The following is a 19,216-nucleotide window of genomic DNA, read 5'->3' as shown; positions in this document are numbered from 1 at the left end:
AATAACAAACAAACAGGTCAAATGAAAAATAAATAACTTAAATAAAATCAGTCCTGAATCCATCTGCAACAAGTTTCATCAGCTCTGTTCTCGTCTTTTGTTGTGCCCTCCCCCCCTCTCTTTCTGCCCCCCCCCCCCCCCCCTCTCTTTCTGCCCCCCGGTCTCTAAAAGTTAATTAGCAGTGTGGAAGGAGAGCACAGCGCTCGCTGCTTCTCTCCACACTGACTCAATCCTGTTTTCTCCGCTCTCTGACAGGTGGCATTCATCCCGTCAGAGCCGCCGCCTCCCTCACTGCAACAATAGGCGACAAGGTGGGGCCCACACGCAGGGAGGGGGCAATAATACTGAGGGGGCAATAATACAGGGCCTTATATTCATGAGCTAATACACCCCATTCAACCCCCACCTCACCCCCTCACCCCAACCCCTCCATCACCCTCCACCTTCTCTTTTGTCTCTGCTGTTACAAAAGTTATAAAAGACTTTTCAGTGTTACTGTGTGTGTGTGTGTGTGTGTGTGTGTGTGTGTGTGACAGCAGTTCTTGAGGAGCTTCTTCTTCTTCTATAATTTATTTAATATTTCTGATTTACACTGATGAAAATACAAAATTAAGTTAAAAAAATCACAGAAAAGTTCAATTAGAAACTGATGCTTAAAAAAAGCAACAATACAAAAACATATTAATACATGATGTGTAGGCTGTAATCATCATTAACATAAAGTAACAGAACACTAAGAGTTCAGACTTTAGTTTATTCATATATAAATCATTTCAATCGTTTCCTCAGAAAGCTTTTAATGTGAACAACTCTGTCCTCCTCTATTTGGATTAAAGAAAAATACCCTTTAATTCACTCATGCAGTAATGTTTCTCAGTAATAAATATGTTCTAATAAAGAACGACTTTCCAACTAGAACATGAGTGTAAATTAAAAGAATCATTCTTTACTGATACGTGGACTTTTAGAGATATTTTTGTTTAGAGCTGCCAAATCTAAAAATCATAAAATAAAATTAAACTGAAGTGTATTTTCTTCTTGCATGTCCATGATGAGAAAATTAAATTCAGGTTTTTAAATGCATCATTCAATAATAAACAACTAGGTTGAAAATGTCACTGATAAATAACTTTATTGTACATCATGAGCAAATCATTGGAATAAATTTCAGTTTGATGAAACAATTTAGTCAAATCTGGGCTTCATGATTAATTTACAGCTGAAACCGCCTCTGGAAATGAAGGACTCTAATAATCATAAGTAATACAAACAGTTCAATATCACAACATTAAAATGACACAACAACGTTCAAATAAAAAGTTCTACAGTTTGTACTTCAGCCAATCAGAGCTGAGCTTTTCTCTGAGCGGAGATGACGGTCGTCCATCACCATCAATGAAACAAAGCTGATGATGGAAGCTCGAGGCTGCAGGAGGGAATTATGGGAGGTGGTGCTAAATGCTGCAGCTTTAAAACAGTGAGAATGTTTTTAGACTTGAACAGAAACTTTATCCTGAACTCCTCTCTCTCTGGTGAAAACATGGCCGCTCTCACTGGATGGGTTTTATCGCTGGGATGAAGGACGTCATTGTTCCTGACTTGAAATGGCCATCGACAGACGGTGTGCCGACTCTTTGCCTCCTCCTCCTCCTCCCCAGGTGAACACACCCTCCACAGTTTTCATTCTCCTTTCGCTTCAGTGTCAAAGCCTAACGGACGCCTCCCAGGACCAAACCCAAACCTCCGCTCTCATTCCGATTCATGGCCGCTCCGGTCGGCCATTGTTCCCCCTGAGATCCTGAGCGTCATGAATAGCCAATAAAAAGCCTATCGTTCCACGGTGAATCGGAGTTGAAGAAAAGGTGCTGGGAGAGGCAGCGATGGCCTCCACGCAGCTCCCAGTGTGGAAACCATCTGTTCGCTCGGCCCCCTGCTCTCGCTGTGAAAGGGATAATTGAGTGTTTATAGAGAGCAGAGAATAGATCCCTCTGCTGCTGATTTGTATTCTTTAGAAAGAGCCAGGGGTTTCACACCACATCTGCCCCTCAACCCCATTCAGCCCCATTCACTGTCCCATCAATTAGCACACTCAATTAACCCTCATAATCCATTTATCGACACACAAGGGCTCCATCGAACGCCACGCCCGCCACAGAGAAGTGGCAACAAATGAGACTTTAGTGACTGTTTTCTTTGGGAAGAGGGAGGGGAAACAATACAGACTGATGGCAGTGTGAGTCAACACTTCAACACTTCATAAGAAGAGTTGATGGTTGAAAAGCTGCTGCAGCTGGCAGCGAGCCGCTGAAGGCCGCTGGCAGCGTGAACGAGCTCTCTGCTCTATTTGTCGGCCATTGTTCTGCAGATTATGAGCTGCCTTTTCACTGGAGTGTTACAATTAATTAGAGCAGGGTTGAATGGAGAGGCAGTCAGTCAGGCACATGCAGGCCGGAGGGGTCTGCACGTAGAGGAACTGTGAAAACAGACTAAATGCCAACAGTGTCAATGGTGTCGCTGTTGATGAAAAGCTGCCAGTTTAATCCCTGTTAGTGCCGCGTGAGCCGCGGCTGATATGAATTTAACAGGTTTAATCTGAGACACAGCAACGAGCCACAGTCCTGATACAGACAGGAATTTAACACAATCATAACATTTTATTAGCACTTTATTATATAGGTTCTACTCATAAACTGCTATGTTAATTTACAGGGAGCTATTTGTAAGTTTTTGGTATCACTACATATCCAGTGTTAGCATGAATGCCTGTATACTTACCAGTGTTGTGAGTTCAGCATCAAGCTTCTTTCCTTTACTCACCAAGAGCTTTCTCCAGTGCTGGAAAGCAATGGCAATGTTTTGCTTCTATCACTTCTTTTCTTCTACTGAAGTTAGCATCAACCTGTCTCATTACTTTACTGTAGTGTCCAGTCTGCCCTGAGGAAGCAGCGCTGCTCAGAGGTAATATTATAACCTCCTGTACTGTGACAGCTGAAGTTCTTAGCAAACAACCACCATCACCATCACCCACTCTTGGTAAGGCTGGCAGCCCAAACCCAAAAACAAATAGCCCCTTTAAACCAATTATAATGGATTCTTCTTATAATAACACTGTATCTTAGAGCGAAAGCTGCTCTACCTGAAGACTAGAGGAGGTAAAGGGCTCGTCCGGGATTTGAACCCGGGACCTCTCGCACCCAAAGCGAGAATCATACCCCTAGACCAACGAGCCACAACAAAACATGGTCGGTAAGTGGAATAACATCCCCTCAAAGTGTCCTCATTATTGTCAGAAAGTGAGTTCAGACAGCTGTTCTCAGAGAAACAGCTGAAAAAAAAAACCTCAGGAGGGGAGACCAAACACAGAGCTAAAACAGAGGGAATACTGGACTGAGATTCATCAGGTGGAGACAAACACCACATGAATAACTAGACTGACTGAGCAACTTTAAACTTTGACAGAAACAGATGTCCCTCTGCTTCCAGACTTTATGCTAAACTGAAATGAACAGCTCCTGGATGTATCTGGAAAACTCAATTAGTGTTTCTTTTACCATCCTTTTTGTATATTGGTCTCTGAGAGAGAATCAGTAGAGACTGTTTCATCATACACGTACCTCAACTGACAGACAGATAACAGGGCTCGTCCGGGATTTGAACCCGGGACCTCTCGCACCCTAAGCGAGAATCATACCCCTAGACCAACGAGCCACAGAGACACACTGATGCACATGTTAAGTACCTCAGAGTCTATTTTACTAAAGCCTAAGATATTTAAGGATTCCTGATAAAACACCTTGCCAACACTTACAGAGCAGAGTATTGTGTCTGGGAACATTATGCTGGGACAACTTACACTGTTTTGCAGCTACAGAGAAGATTTCTCTCTAAACAGTCTGCTTTAGAAGTTAGTCTTAAACCTGTTTGTTTATCAAGGGCTCGTCCGGGATTTGAACCCGGGACCTCTCACACCCAAAGCGAGAATCATACCCCTAGACCAACGAGCCACAACAAAAACATGGTCGGTAAGTGGAATAACATCCCCTCAAAGTGTCCTCATTATTTCAGAAAGTGAGTTCAGACAGCTGTTCGCAGAGAAACAGCTGTAAAAAAAAAAACAACCTCAGGACGAGGAGACCAAACACAGAGCTAAAACAGAGGGAATACTGGACTGAGATTCATCAGGTGGAGACAAACACCACATGAATAACTCTAGACTGACTGAGCAACTTTAAACTTTGACAGAAACAGATGTCCCTCTGCTTCCAGACTTTATGCTAAACTGAAATGAACAGCTCCTGGATGTATCTGGAAAACTCAATTAGTGTTTCTTTTACCATCCTTTTTGTATATTGGTCTCTGAGAGAGAATCAGTAGAGACTGTTTTATCATACAAGTACCTCAACTGACAGACAGATAACAGGGCTCGTCCGGGATTTGAACCCGGGACCTCTCGCACCCTAAGCGAGAATCATACCCCTAGACCAACGAGCCACAACAAAACATGGTCGGTAAGTGGAATAACATCCCCTCAAAGTGTCCTCATTATTTCAGAAAGTGAGTTCAGACAGCTGTTCTCAGAGAAACAGCTGTAAAAAAAAACCTCAGGAGGAGGAGACCAAACACAGAGCTAAAACAGAGGGAATACTAGACTGAGATTCATCAGGTGGAGACAAACACCACATTGTGGAACTTTGACAGAAACAGATGTCCCTCTGCTTCCAGTCTTTATGCTAAACTGAAATGAACAGCTCCTGGATGTATCTGTTTTTTACAATCCTTTTTGTATATTGGTCTCTGATCTCTATGAAGAGAGAATCAGTAGAGACTGTTTCATCATACACGTACCTCAACTGACAGACAGATAACAGGGCTCGTCCGGGATTTGAACCCGGGACCTCTCGCACCCTAAGCGAGAATCATACCCCTAGACCAACGAGCCACAGAGACACGCTGATGCACATGTTAAGTACCTCAGAGTCTATTTTACTAAAGACTAAGATATTTAAGGATTCCTCCCTTTACAGGTCAGATAAAACAACTTGCCAACACATACAGAGTATTGTGTCTGGGAACATTATGTTGGGACAACTTACACTGTTTTGCAGCTACAGAGAAGATTTCTCTCTAAACAGTCTGCTTTAGAAGTTTGTTTATCAAGGGCTCGTCCGGGATTTGAACCCGGGACCTCTCACACCCGAAGCGAGAATCATACCCCTAGACCAACGAGCCACAAGGAGCTCTGATTTTAACCACAGTAAAAGTCTGATCAAGCATCTTTGTTAACAAGAAAGTAGGTGGAGCATTTTTGAGGTTCTGTAAGTATTGTCACAGTGTCTGACTTCACTCTAATATTTATAAAACTACTAACTTACCTTGGAGAAACTCTAGACTCTCTGGGAGCTAGTGGGCTCATCCAGGATTTGAAGCTGGGACGTCTTGCAGCCAAAGTGAGAATCATACCAACGAGCCATTTCTCCTGTGTTTTGACTGAAACACAGAAGAAACAGCTTTGCATATACAGAACAGAGTGGGATTTTTTTTCCAAGTCTAAGTTTTCCTGTAGCTCCAGTCTTTGTGCTAAGCTAGGCTAAACAGCTACTGCAAACATAAAGGTTACAGGCTGACAAAACACTTGTTAGACGTCTAAGACATACAGCTTCAGTCAGATCTGGGAGCTGTTATCAAGGGCTCGTCCGGGATTTGAACCCGGGACCTCTCGCACCCTAAGCGAGAATCATACCCCTAGACCAACGAGCCACAAGTTCCACACAAAGCTCTGGTTAGTCAGTGCTGAACTGAATCACTTCACGCACACAAAGCACTCATCATGGCTGCTCCAGCTTCTGTTTCCACTGCTGAAACAGACATTAAGTGGATGTTAAACTAAATAAATCCTTTTATTTTTTCAGTTAAGACAGGGTGTCTCAAAATTGTCCCAAATTGTACTCCAGGGTTGACCAAGGATTTGTGGGAGCCCAAGAATAACCAGTCTAATTTCACCCCCTGGAAGTTTGGTTACACCTCTGTAAGAGTGAATTTTGGGAATATGTGTAAAATGCTGCACAAAACATGTAGAATATTTCATTTTTCATTTGAGGATGAAGCAGAGGAGGACGAAGGAAAAATAGATTTACTTTGTGATCTGGCATTCTGGGTCATGAGAGGATGAGGTCATCTTCTTTCCAATGAGAGTGTCTAAAATCTGTAATTTGAAAGTGTTAAAAAATACAAAAGGCTCAACACACACATAAACTGAGCCCTGGGAAAAGACTTTAACACATCGCATTAAAGCTCTGTAATTGTTTTTATGGATTGCTTCTTGTAGCCATAATTGTTCACGACTCCATAAACGAGAGAGAAACAGCCCAGACGGTTCATTAGAGCACAGAGCGTCTCGTTCACGCCGCAACACAACGCGTAAAACAAGGAGAGAGAATCTGTTAAAGACACTTCAGTGAGAAAACTGTTGAAATAAAAAACACATGGAGCTGAGAGGGAGAGAGTTTCTCAGCGGTCATTACTGTGGTGTTTCTGTACTGCATTTCCCAGAAGTCACCAGGAAATCCAACAGAGTGTAGCTCAGGTGGTGGAGCATGTTGATCCTCCTGTCCAGATGCTGAAGTGTCCTTAAGATGCTAAACGAAACATAAATATCATCACTGGACTTAGATTCGTCAGCTGGACACAAACAGCAGCACAACAGGATGATCATGTTGCACTGCGTCTGCTGGATGAGGAAATGTTTGTGAACAAGTTTGCCACAAGATCTTTACAAGGGAACAATGTTGGATGTTGTGTTTCCAGCTTGTTTTGCTGAACTCTAAAGCAGCTTTAAAATGTCCATCAAAAATAACTCTTTCTGGGGGAATAAAGATGAAAACATCCAGAGTGATTTCAGACCTGTGTCTCCTCCACACTTCAGGTTCTTCTTTCACAGCTGGTTTAGTCATCTGGTCGACATGAAGCCCTTCTTTCTGGTTCATGACTTGACTCCAGAGTGAGGCTCTCATGTTTGTTAGGGTGGCTTTTTTACAGCCGTGAAAATAAAAGGGGAAAACTGAGAGTTTTTGGACAGACTGGACTCAGTTCATAAAACAGACTGTAAACCCTTCAGATGCAGATGCGTCCAGTCCGCTGGGTAGCAGTGAGGGAGGAGGCTTTAAGCATGGGAGACGTTACTTTCCAGCTACAAACTGACCCAAAAATCAGCCAATTAGAGGGAAGGTTTCCTCAGAGTGAATGTGTAACCTGATTGGTCGCAGCGGGAGCAAACCTCCTGACCTCTGGCAACGTCGGTGCTGAGACACAACATTCGTGTTATTGTGAATTCTAACCACAGCAGGACGTCACACAACACAGAAGACACAATTCATTTCCTTTTCTTATCGACATTAACACGTTCCTCTCCACAGCCTAACACAGCCCTTCACTTTAACAGCATCACAGCACTGGATGCTGAGTGGAAACAGGGTGTGTCATTATTACATGTAAGTGAATGTTGTGTTTTGGCAGTACTGAGTGTAAAAGACATTAGTGGACATTTACAGAGTCATGGGAAACCCCTCGTCTCCTTCCAGTCGTCATAAATTTTGTCCTTTATTTGCATCTGGAAAGTGAAACTCTGCAGCTGATAAAATCTCCCAGACTGTGAGTTGATTTGCACAAAAACAATGATAGGTCAATTAAATGCAGTTCTCCAATGAATGTGTGAATGAAAAACTTTTAATCAAAGACTTAATGTGAAAGGTTTCTTATATTCTCGCAGCTCTTTAGCTCTTTAGCACATTTGCCTGATCCTTTCCTCTTCTCACTTCATGACTCTAATGTAGACTCTGGTCTGTTTCTCCAGTGAAGACATTGTTTTGTTTTCCTTCTCTTGCAGTAGAACTCATTACACCAGCCCTCAGAATCTCCTGTCAAATGTCATTTCCAGAAAAAATATTGTCTCATATTTTCTTCACCAAGCTTCTAGCACTGTGTATTTCACTTTTTCACTTTCTCATGAGACCATACAGAACTTCAGTGTTAGGGACGTATCAAAGTTCAATGTTCCTGAAACTCAGAGAAAACTCAGGAGGAGCTTGTGACGGTCTGTTAGAGCCACACAGGTAGAATAGCTGAGCTATTCAGATGAAGCTGAGCTGAAACTGTGGCTCGTCTCCTTCCTCTGCCAAACAGACATGATGCTTCTTGACAAGTGAAATCATCCTCCAAATCTGAAGACTTCCTCCCTCTGAGGAGTTCAGCTGTGAAAACTGTTGATGCAGCAGCAAAAGAAAGAAGTCTCAAGAGAAAGAAAAGTCCTGAGGGCAGATAAACACAAGCTTCATTAGCTGCTCAACAAACAAATATTTCAGACATGTCACTGTACGGTATCTGTCTGGAGTCGTCATTTATGTGATCCAGACTTAAATCAAGAATCTGCTGACGCCAAATATAAAATAATAATCTGTTGAAATCTTCCGTTCTTCAACAGTCTCTGCTCACAAATGCATCACCACAAGATCTACAAGTGACTAATGGAAAAAAATCTAGAAACTTGGCTGAAAACTCGTCAGTTTTTGGAAAACGGATGAATTCATTTAGAAACTAAACGTTTATTTTTTTCTTTATATTCTTTTTCAGAGTCTAATTTTACTCTGACGAGTGAACGTCCTTTTCCCATCCGTCTCAGGTTTCCAGTTGACATTTACAGTCTGAGTCACAGATGTAACTGATGAACTGTGATGCAGCAGCCAGTCACTCTGTTGAAGGTCAAACAGTCTGACTGACGGGGAATATTTTCCTCTTGCAGTCTCAGCAGCTCAGCAGGCAGTTTGTTTTTGCACTAATGTGGTTTATAGTTTGTGGGAAGGGGACAGAGACGTCTTCCTCCTGCACATTCTCAGTCCTACACCCTGATTGCTTTACTCTGTGGATGTATTTGTGTTGTGTTTGCCACAAATCCTCACCGGCAGAGAGAACCAGGCCTGGGCTCGTCAGGAATTTGAACCCAGGACCTCTCACACCCTAAGCGAGAATCATACCCCTGGACCAAAGAGCCACGAGGTCTGCAGCAAGAGTCTGGTTAATGAGAGCTGAACTGAATCACTTCACAGATAGAAAGCAGTCATCATGGCTTCTGTTTGTGCAGCTTTAAATCAAACAACTTCCTCCATGTTCACCTGTCGTCTTAATAAATCCACGATGTCAACTCGTTGTGCAAAGCTGAGTCTTCATCGGTAGGTTTCTAATCAATCCTGCAGATCAGCAATTAACAGAGGGTGTGTGATTCATAACATGTGACATGTACATAGACCTCCTCAGACTGAAAGAAGTTCCAGTGGACACAGACAGAACTGCAATGACTGCCATGACGTAAAAGGCTGAGCTGAACGCTGTGATAAGACAGAGCAGCAGGAGGCTGTGGTCTACAGACTCATTAAAGGTCTTTATGAGTCCAGGAGAAGGTTTTTATTCTCCTGAGTCAGTCGTCTGCTGCTGTGTTCCCGTGTGATGCTTTTAAAGGAACAACAACCCTCCTCCTGCTCCTCCTCCTCCTCTTCTTATCTACAGTCGTCTGAGTTGAGGTGAGATTGAGTCAAAGCCTTTTACTGTCTGAGATCCAGTCAGCTGCTGCAGGTTTCCACTGAGTTCACCCTGTTAGTGAGTGTTTACACTCAGCAGCTGTCAGGCTCTTTGAAAACCTTCACTAAGTGGTTTACACCTGCACAGGATCCTTTGGCACGTTTACTTATCCTCTACATCAGTGGATCCTCAGCTTCTTCTGTCATAATCTCTCTGGAAGCTGAAGATGAGCTTATTTTCTAGATGAATCTGATTCGTTCACCATCAGAGAGGCCAGCTGTTACAACTGTTCTTGAAATAGTAATTCAATGAAGATCTCAATGAAAAGCATATCTCTCTGTATCTCTCTCCCCTTCTTCTTTTGTGCTGACAGAAACTGTGAACCTGCTGCTCCTCCACTCATTTAAATCTCCTCTGGAGCTGCATCCTTGTATTTAAAAGTGGATTTGAAAATGTTTGAGTGTGTTGCTGCAGCAGAGGTCATGCAGTCATTCAAATCTAAAGGGTTCAGTGTCTGAGGAGCAGGAATAAGATCAGAAAATCTCATTTAAGTTTGGACAGCAGTTGTTGAGATATTGGACTCTAATGAAAATCCAACTGATCCACAGCCTGTTTGGATGTTTTCAATCATTAAGTAAATTTAAACAGAGTAAGAACAGATCAGGTTACAGGGCTGTCAGCTTATTAATAATTAACAGCCTCCTCTGATGGACCTCCATCATACCACAGCTGTCACCTTTGACCTTCAGAAATCAATAATCAGCTCATCTTCTGCTTTCCATTGACACCCCGCTGGGAGAGCTGCTCTGCGGTCAGCAGCTCGTCTTTTCATTAAGATCAAGTGATGCCATCTGCCCGGTTCACTTAACAATCATCGGACAACCTGGACAGTAAATACACTGCTGCAGGTGAATCAACCAACAATTCACTCACACACCTGCTCCCAGTTTCCTCGTTATCCCGTGCAGCTCTTTAACGAGCCTCCTCCACCAGCTTCTCGTCAGATCATCTCGCTCTGAGCTCACAGTGAGGTTTCACTCTCATAAACTCATCGTCTTCAGTGGGTAAACTTTACTCTGGTAAACCTCAGTGCTCTGTCCTCGACCTCCCTGGTTCACCAGCACAAATCCTCTCGGTCTGAAAGCCCCGAGGTGGAGGAGCGATGCTTAAATCTCATAATGAGTCACAGATTTGTTGAGGTTCCTCTGATTGGAGAACAAAATCCTCAAATGCCAACTGAGTGAATCTTTCCACCCAAACAGCAGCAGATCCTCTGACAGTCCACAAATATCTACAGCATGACTGGACTTACATGAAACTTGAATGAATCTGAATGACTTTAGTGATCCTGTCACTTCACCTCTGGTGTCACCTTTTGTTGGATTTGACATCGGACTTGTTGGTTCTGATTTTGGAGAATTAACTTGAGACTTACTAATCTTGAGTTAGGACTTGATAAGAACTTGTTAGACTTGATTTGGGACTTCTCGGACTTGACTCAGTTGGGTTAGGGGTAGTTGAGTTGGGATTTGTTGGTCTTGATCTGGGACTTACTTGGGACTTATTGGGTTCGACTTGAGACTTATTGGACTTAATCTTGGGTCTTGGTGCTTGAGACCTGGGACTCTCCAGACATGACTTAGGACTTGTTGGACTTAGCTTCATTGCCAAGACTTGAAACCTCTTTGTGACTTGCAAAACACTGACTTTGTCCAACCTCTGTTCAAACTTACTTCAGTGGGAATTTTCCTTTTTTATGTTAATAAAATATAAATTAGTAATGTTGGTTGATCCGGTTTAACTCTTCCTGAGGTACCACCAGCATCAGGGGGAAGTCACCTATCTCCTGGATCAAAACTGCCCAGTCAGCAGTCTGATTTCTCTACTTTCCGTTCACGTCGCCGTCAGGTATCTGCAGCCATCAAACGGCTTTTAAAGCAGTGGAGCTTTGTAATTACATTGCTGGTTGTGCTGGCAGCTCTTTGAAGCCCACGGTCCGTTATGGCCTTATTGTTCCCCCCAGGGCATCATGGGAGGACCGTAAACTTCAGCTGCACCAGTTTATGGGTTTTTGCTCTGAAATGACTTGGTGATCTGAGCAGGAGAGGAGACGAGGCAGACGGTGTGAGCCACAGCTGTGGAGTTCAATTCAAATAAAAACTGCTGATCATTTAATATTTAAAATTCAGGACATCCTGTGTTTTTAAAGGTTTGAGAAACGACAGAACAAATACACCTCTGATGCGCTGCAGAAAATGTTCATGGAGATAGAAACCAAATAAAATGACAGGCAGAGTCTGAGTGTCTGAGTGTTCAGCTCTAAATGTTGGATTAACCAATGAAAGACATTTGGATACAACGTGTTCTCTTGTGTTTTACAGCTTGTATTCAAATACATTCCAGGTTAATGGAGGGGTCACTGTTAAATGTAAATGAGAAGGAGAAACCGGCCTTAAGATTTTCAGTTGGACTATCAATGATAATGCTTTTTTCTTACACTGTTTGTGTACAACAGACCAATATCTGGTCACATATTGCACCTTTTTTCTAATGACTCAAAGTAATGTAACATTCTTTTTTTTGTTGTGTTTTATAGATTGGATTCAAAGGAGACAAACTGCCTTTAATTGATTTAAATGAGTTTTGTGGCACTGATATTAACACTGAAAATGTGAATAATACAACATTCACTGCAGTCAGTAATTCACTAGTACTGGTAAATGTGATGCACATTTTAAAAAGACATGACAATAAATAATTTTGTTTTGAAGAGAATATTCCCGTCCTTATTTCTGGTAAATCAGAGGTTGAGCTTGAGAGAAGTTAATGATATTGTTTGTAACAAAATTACAGAATTTTATTTTATTTTATTTCTTTTACAGATATAACAAATAATATTTTTACTTTAAGTGAAAGTGAATCTTTGGCTAAAGGAAAAAATTCAATTGATATTTAATCAAAATGTAAGTTTTCAACTAAATTACAAAGACAACTCAAGAAAAATTTTTTAAAGTTAGTTTTACTCTCATTCTCACGTTCAGAGTTTCTGCAGTGGGAGGCTCTCTTTATCAACTGATAAAATATTAAAGTCAACATGAGCTGCAGTTTTGCATGTTAGTTAATATTAACCAGTGTCATCATCTTCAATTATAAACTCATTGATGAAGGACACAGTGAAGCAGACAACACACAACTTCAGCTGTTTCCTTTTTTCACAGCCTTTGAAAACTTCTCCTGCTAGGTGAGTAAATATAATTTCCTTATTTATCGGAACGTTGTTTATCCCTTTTGCTTTTGAAATTTCACTTCTGGTGTTTTTAATCTGAGTTTGAGACCTGGCTGCTAAACGATGCTGATTTGACTTAAAATCAAACGTCTTTGACTTAACCAAAGAAACCAGTATCCATGTGTTTATTGTTGTAAATAATAATAATATTGTTGTTAGGTGAGTATTAACCACAGCATCAGCTGTAATTTAATAAATTAATCTGAGATTAATGGCAGGTCTAAGTGGGTTTGTGGTCCTGGGGCTTCCTTTGAGATTATGATTTATATTTCCCCATAATCTCTGTTCATCAGAAACACACTAAATGTTTCTTCTCCATCCTGCTGCAGAGTTATCAGGTCAGTTGTCTCTCATACGTTGTGATCAGTGTGATCAGTTTCTTTCTCCTCCTGTGGTTTAGTGTGGTGATGGAGGCAATGGTGTGTGAGGCCATCCTTTCAGTTTACATCATTTCCTTCCTGATTGGCCTGCCAGCCAACCTGGTCGCTCTCTACGCCTTCAGTGTCAAGATCCACTCCAAGCCTCTTCCAACAGACATCCTGCTGCTCAACCTGACGCTGTCTGACCTGCTCTTCCTGATCGTCCTTCCCTTCAAGATGCACGAGGCAGTGTCGGGCATGAAGTGGACTCTGCACCACTTCCTGTGCACCATCACCACTGTCACATTTTTCTCCACCATCTACACCAGCTCCTTGTTGCTGATGGCTGTCAGCGTGGTTCGGTACATCGGAGTGGCTTTCCCTGTCGCCTTTCATCAGCTGTGTAGACCTGTGTACGCAGTGGTGATCAGTGCTGTTGTCTGGCTGATCTCAGCAGCACACTGCAGCATTGTTTTGATCATCCAGCACCACCCGACGCTAGCTAAAAACAACTCCAGTGTTTGTTATGAGAACTTCACAGAGGACCAGCTGAACATCCTCCTCTCAGTCCGTCTGGAGTTCTTCTTGGTGCTCTGCCTTATACCTCTTGTAGTTTCTGTTTACTGCTACCTGCGCTGCATCCTGATCCTGTTCAGCCAGCCGATGATATCCCGGAAGCAGAAGCAGAAAGCCATCGGCATGGCCTCAGGAACTCTGGCTGTGTTTCTCATCTGTGTGGTGCCGTACAACGTCTCTCATGTAGTGGGTTTCTTCCAGGGTGAGAGCCCAACATGGAGGTACTACGCCTTGCTGCTCAGCGCCTTCAACACCTGCATTGATCCCATCATCTTCTACTTTTCCTCGTCCAAGTTTCACTGCACTGGAGAAAAGTCCATTTTCAGGAAGTGTGGAATCACTGTTACAGAAAGGCACGGCACACACTCCAGCTAAGGAAAATACACACAAAAATAAACATTATTAATATTATGGGCATTATGTCTGAATGTGTATCTCTGTAACAGTTATTGTAACTTGACTGTAGTGTGTGTGTGGCAGCAGTAAAGTGGTGCTTTTATGATTAGTGGTGCTCAGTTTGTGGTAACTGTTTAATATTCATCAGCAAAACACAAGAAACAACCGAGTGTGTAGGACCAAGAAAAGTCACTAAAACTCTTGTCCAGAATGTTCACTCCATTTACAAGCACAACAAGACAGTGTGGGCAGACAGCAGCACATAGATTCACATCTAAAATAATAAAGAGTTTCAGCTGAAGGCTACATTTGCATTTATAGTTTCTATGGAAGGCTCAGTGAACTTTGAGAGGTACATGATATGCAAATTCATTATATACAGTAATTCAGGGCAATTGTGATGTTGAATTACAGTGACGTTAGTTTTTTAGTTTGACCATGACTCACTTGAAACAAACAACATTAACTGCTGTGATAGTACAGCTGTGACGGAGCTGTTAAATGTTAAATATACAATATGAAAAACAACATCACCGAAAAACCTGCAGCACAAATAAAAATGAGACAGAGAATCAAGTGAATTAAGTTTGCAGAAGAAAACAGAGATTTGTATATAACACATGTTCCACCTTTATACTTGAAGGAAACTGAACAGTGGCAATAAAGTAATAAATGCAGTGTCAACATGAACAGTCTCCTCTTCTCTGTAAAATGCAAAACTGTGGCTCATTATTTATTATCAAACATTTGCACCTATTTTTCTGTCTTTGTTGTACTTTTCAGCCCCAAGTCCTGACAGCAAAGAACCAGTACATCTGCTGCTGGTACTCTCCTATGGATCATAATCGAGGGTAGGGTTGTTCAGGTTGGAGGACTTGTTGACATTTTGGTTTGTGACTGTTTATTGTTTCACTGAAAAAAGACTGGAGGCCGAGGAAACTGCTCCTTCTGTCCAAGCAACAAAGTTAGATTAACTATCTTCCTTAACATCCAGTCTTTTTTATAATCCTAGATTAAACAGGTCTTCTCATAAACAGTCCATGCAAGATCTTAGGATAGATGGAGAACTGTGCTACAAGACCTCCATAAACTCCTCTTAGCAAGGGCTCGCCCAGGATTTGAACCTGAGACCGCTCGCACCCAAAGCGAGAATCTTACCCCTAGACGAGCTATGTTGAACAACGTCCTGCTTGCTATTGCTTCATTTTGACAAACCTGGGTAAGTTGTTTTCTTCTGCTTCTTATCTTTCAACCTTAGCTGGGCTAAACAGGCCAGATTTGGAGATCTCAACAGGTTATTTCTTTACAATCTTTTATTTATTTGCAAAACACGTTGGCACTGATTTTTCGAACTCAGGTGTAAAAAATATCTCAACAATGATACAATGCAGTGCCTCCGCATCTTTTCAACAGGACTAGATTTCCCTCTGCTTCCAGTGTTTATGCTAAGATAAACTGAACAGCTCCTGGATGTGTCTTGAACTTCCCATGAAAGGTTTCTAAAGAATGTGGTCAGTTTGGAGAACTCCATTAGGGTTCAGGTGTTCTTTATAATTGCTTTTGCTTGGAAAGTGCCTGTGTAGTTTGCTGTTAAGAACCTAACAGATAAACATCAAAGGCAAAGCTTGAACTTGTTACCTTGAGGGCTCGTCCGGGATTTGAACCCGGGACCTCTCGCACCCAAAGCGAGAATCATACCCCTAGACCAACGAGCCACAAGAAAACCTGGGCAACTAGGTGCCATAACTTCAGCCCTAGACTGATGAGCCAGGACAAGAAATCTTCAGAAAAGTGTTGAATTTAAGCTGAAACAGTGTATAGATACAAAGAAGTCTGTATAGTTTCTTTTAACTTTCTCTTTGACAGAACTGAACCAGCTGTTTCCCTCCGTCTCCAGTCTTTATGATAAACTTGACTAAAGAGCTCGTTCTTGTATAGGAGAACCACCATCCAGCTGCTTTCTGGAAAGTACCTGTGCAATTTGTCATGTAAGAACAACACCAGAGTCAAAGACAGAACTAATTACTTCATGGGCTCGTCCGGGATTTGAACCCGGACCTCTCGCACCCAAAGCGAGAATCATACCCCTAGACCAACGAGCCAAGACATGGAAGAGGTCATCCAGTAAGAATTTGGGTAAAAACTTATGCATATCACTTGAACAAGCGACGCTAACACTTTCTCTCCATGTGTTACACTCTTCAGTTCGCTCGCCTGAACTGATGCTGTGATGAATGTTATTTTATGGAGGAGGAGCTGGTTCTCTTTGCCGTCCTCCCAAATAAGAAACATGAAATATGTGAAGTTATTTAAGGAACATACTGCATGTCAGCTACAAACTGTGTGAGATCATTCTTGGGTTTTGCCAGCAGCGTCACAGTGCATCAAAGACTCACACAGAGTCTTAGGGTGTTCTCATGAAGGGATTTATATCCAGGACCTCTCACACCCAAAGCATGAATCATAGACCCAGACCACCGAGCTCAGACCAGGACTCACTGCTGTGCTCTGAACCGAGAGGCTGATTCCATCAAGAGTTTTACTGAGTCTTGTATAGAGAATCCTTAATATTCACAACTAGAACTTATTCCCTGAGCAGTCTTAAGGTCAGAAAAAAAAGTCAGTGAGAGAACATGAGCGCATTAATAAACACAGAGTCCAGTTTATTGTGCTTCTGTCTGATGAGAAGCTGCTAATCAGTCCTACAGGATCGACGAGTGTTATCCCAGAATTCCCCTGGGTTAACTCTGCTCACAGCGCCTCATCTTCCTGTCTGCTGACGTGATGGTCTCCTGAGGATCTGTGACCTTTTCACAATGCAACTGTGGTCAGGACTCTAAATGTGAAGGTTTGAATAAAACAGGTCAATGTTGATGCCATGAAGATCAGAAACAACAACCATCCAGTGGGTGAGGAAATATTTTAAAAGGCCTGAAGTTGTCCATGAGCTGGACTGTATAATAAGTCACATGCTCTTTTCCTTTGGCATCTTTTGTTCTCTGTGCAGTGCCACTGTTTTGTTTTGTGTTTTTGACTTGACTCATTGTGACGACCTGTCCACCTGGGCACTGTTGTTTTCATGTGTGCTGCAGGAGCTGATCGTTCGTTAGCTGTATGATCCTCACCTGGGCCAGGTGAGCTCTGCTCTCATTCTGCAGCCTCCCTCTTTTGTTACCTTGCTCTTTTAGTTACATTGGTTTCTTTATTCTTTTTGTCATAATTCTTTTCTTTGTCTGCCAGTTTTTCTGTGTCACAGATCAACAGTTTGTTTCATGAGAATTTCTCCTCCCTTCATTCATCTTTTGATACTTGCTGGACAAACTGTTTGTGTGGTCTATTTTCATGTAGATGGAAAGAGTGATATTGACGCTTGAAACAAACATGAAACGTCTCGTCTGACTGTGTCTGAAGGCAAAAGTGTTTACAGCTGCTGAATGTCCATGTTTAATAGTGAAGTGAAAAGCCTGCTGTTGGAGACTGAGTGGTGGAGAGACACTTTAAAATTGTCTCCTCCCACTTTCACCTGCCCAAAGAGAGCATGATCATCAGAAGGTTAAAGAAACTGTCGGACACACCTCCCTCAATTCAAACATCAGAAATGTGTGTTACTCTGGCGCAGTGTGTCCAGTTTCCATCACTAGCAAATGGGGAAAAAATCGACCAAAATATGGAATGGAAGAAGCAAAATGAAGGAAAAACTAAGTTGCCTTGATGAGATGCTGAGGAATGGGGCGGGGTCTCTGCAGCCTCATGGATCAGCCTTATGAATAATTGAAAGCCTCTTCAGACAATAACGGCTCTATTCTCCTCCCCGGGGATCGGTGTTATGATGCCAGGCTCCGGCCCAACCCTCTGTCATTACACTGTTTGCTGTTGTCGTGGAAAAACCACCTAACTGCAATATTGCGGTTTCACTTTTTCCTTCCTCAAAATAAAAGCTGACATGATCATTGACGTGTTGACTGAGTTGCATGACACTTATTGGGCCCTTGGAACATCTTAAAATCCCATCGCATGACGATTTCAAAAATACATTAAGAGTCAATGAGAAAATAAGTATTATATCCTTCATTCTTTGCAAATTGCACTGTTAACATGGTGTATATGTGGTGTGTGTCTGACAGCAGTATTTTGTCATTGCGCCTGTAATGCAGCTGTATAAAGTTATGTGAGGGATTGCTCTGGGGTTTGTTTGAGGAGGATTGAACATTTTAAAATGAATGAGAATGGTTTTGTTAGGATGGCTGCCAGACACCCCCCACCCACCTCCTCCCCTCACCACCACCCCACCCAAAACCTTTGGCTCCATTCCCAGGCCTTGTCTCAGCCCTGTAATACATTTCTATCATGCAGGAATGCTGCAGCTACAAAGTCCCCTCAGCAATCTCCTCCAATTAGACGTAGAGATTGGCTGCGCTCCGATCCAGGGATGCCCCACGCCCCCTGCTCTGTTTAGTCGGGCAGCAGAAAGAAAAATGTGATCAAGATGTGCGACTGTAAACTCAAAATTCATGAGTGGAGACATGAGCAAAGGGTGAAAATAACTTGTGTCATGTGAGACGGAGTCGTCCTTAAACAGTTTTGTTTGGCTGTGGGCTGCAAGTCTGAACACTGCGATACAGAACGTGATTATGTTGTTGCATTCGAAAGCCATGAAACAGTCCACTGCAAGAATATGGTTTATGAGCTTGGGAATGTTTGAAGATTGTGGTTATGCTATCGATTCACAGATTGTTGTTTTTCTTTCCTCACTTATTGCAGAAACCAGAGTCTGCTGTGCGTGTCTTATTGTCTCATACACAACTCTTTACTGATTGAGACACACGAAGGAGCTGGTCAAATAAAAAAGATTTTTTCATATAGAGACTGAATCGTTGCACATAAATTTTTGTCTGGTGTATTTGTCCAAAGTGGAAAAACGATACCCACAAAATATTCTGGTTCCTGATGTGGCCTCCTGACTGAGGATTTTTCAGGACAAGAGGCAGGCGGCTTTTTGTCTTTTCTTCTTTTCTTTTCGCTAAAGTTGAAG

General features: G+C 42.3%; 1 protein-coding gene and 9 non-coding genes across 10 annotated transcripts; 1 reads left to right on the top strand and 9 right to left on the bottom strand.

Annotated features, from left to right (window-relative positions):
- Positions 1–3,157: 3,157 nt before the first annotated feature.
- On the bottom strand, positions 3,158–3,229 carry trnap-ugg (transfer RNA proline (anticodon UGG)). The gene has a single exon. It is a non-coding gene; the product is annotated as a tRNA-Pro (tRNA).
- Positions 3,230–3,636: 407 nt separating this feature from the next.
- trnap-agg (transfer RNA proline (anticodon AGG)) lies at positions 3,637–3,708 on the bottom strand. Its single transcript has one exon. It is a non-coding gene; the product is annotated as a tRNA-Pro (tRNA).
- Positions 3,709–3,932: 224 nt separating this feature from the next.
- Positions 3,933–4,004, bottom strand: trnap-ugg (transfer RNA proline (anticodon UGG)). The gene has a single exon. It is a non-coding gene; the product is annotated as a tRNA-Pro (tRNA).
- A 415-nt stretch (positions 4,005–4,419) lies between these two features.
- trnap-agg (transfer RNA proline (anticodon AGG)) lies at positions 4,420–4,491 on the bottom strand. The gene has a single exon. It is a non-coding gene; the product is annotated as a tRNA-Pro (tRNA).
- A 376-nt stretch (positions 4,492–4,867) lies between these two features.
- Positions 4,868–4,939, bottom strand: trnap-agg (transfer RNA proline (anticodon AGG)). Its single transcript has one exon. It is a non-coding gene; the product is annotated as a tRNA-Pro (tRNA).
- Positions 4,940–5,157: 218 nt separating this feature from the next.
- Positions 5,158–5,229, bottom strand: trnap-cgg (transfer RNA proline (anticodon CGG)). Its single transcript has one exon. It is a non-coding gene; the product is annotated as a tRNA-Pro (tRNA).
- Positions 5,230–5,685: 456 nt separating this feature from the next.
- On the bottom strand, positions 5,686–5,757 carry trnap-agg (transfer RNA proline (anticodon AGG)). Its single transcript has one exon. It is a non-coding gene; the product is annotated as a tRNA-Pro (tRNA).
- A 7,503-nt stretch (positions 5,758–13,260) lies between these two features.
- Positions 13,261–14,164, top strand: LOC108873946 (free fatty acid receptor 2-like). Its single transcript, XM_018662275.2, has one exon. The coding sequence runs from the start codon at positions 13,261–13,263 to the stop codon at positions 14,161–14,163; it is 903 nt and encodes a 300-aa protein (XP_018517791.1). The 3' UTR covers position 14,164.
- Positions 14,165–15,827: 1,663 nt separating this feature from the next.
- Positions 15,828–15,899, bottom strand: trnap-ugg (transfer RNA proline (anticodon UGG)). The gene has a single exon. It is a non-coding gene; the product is annotated as a tRNA-Pro (tRNA).
- A 316-nt stretch (positions 15,900–16,215) lies between these two features.
- Positions 16,216–16,286, bottom strand: trnap-ugg (transfer RNA proline (anticodon UGG)). The gene has a single exon. It is a non-coding gene; the product is annotated as a tRNA-Pro (tRNA).
- Positions 16,287–19,216: the final 2,930 nt, after the last annotated feature.

Source organism: Lates calcarifer, unplaced genomic scaffold, assembly GCF_001640805.2.
Source record: "Lates calcarifer isolate ASB-BC8 unplaced genomic scaffold, TLL_Latcal_v3 _unitig_5233_quiver_2906, whole genome shotgun sequence".
Classification (NCBI taxonomy): domain Eukaryota; kingdom Metazoa; phylum Chordata; class Actinopteri; family Centropomidae; genus Lates; species Lates calcarifer.
Note: the sequence above shows the minus strand (reverse complement) of the source record. Positions and strands in the feature narration are given on the sequence as shown.

What these genes read in the sequence shown, in the direction of transcription:
- LOC108873946 (XM_018662275.2), top strand. Translation starts at nt 13,261, where the DNA reads ATGGAGGCAATGGTGTGTGAGGCCATCCTTTCAGTTTACATCATTTCC.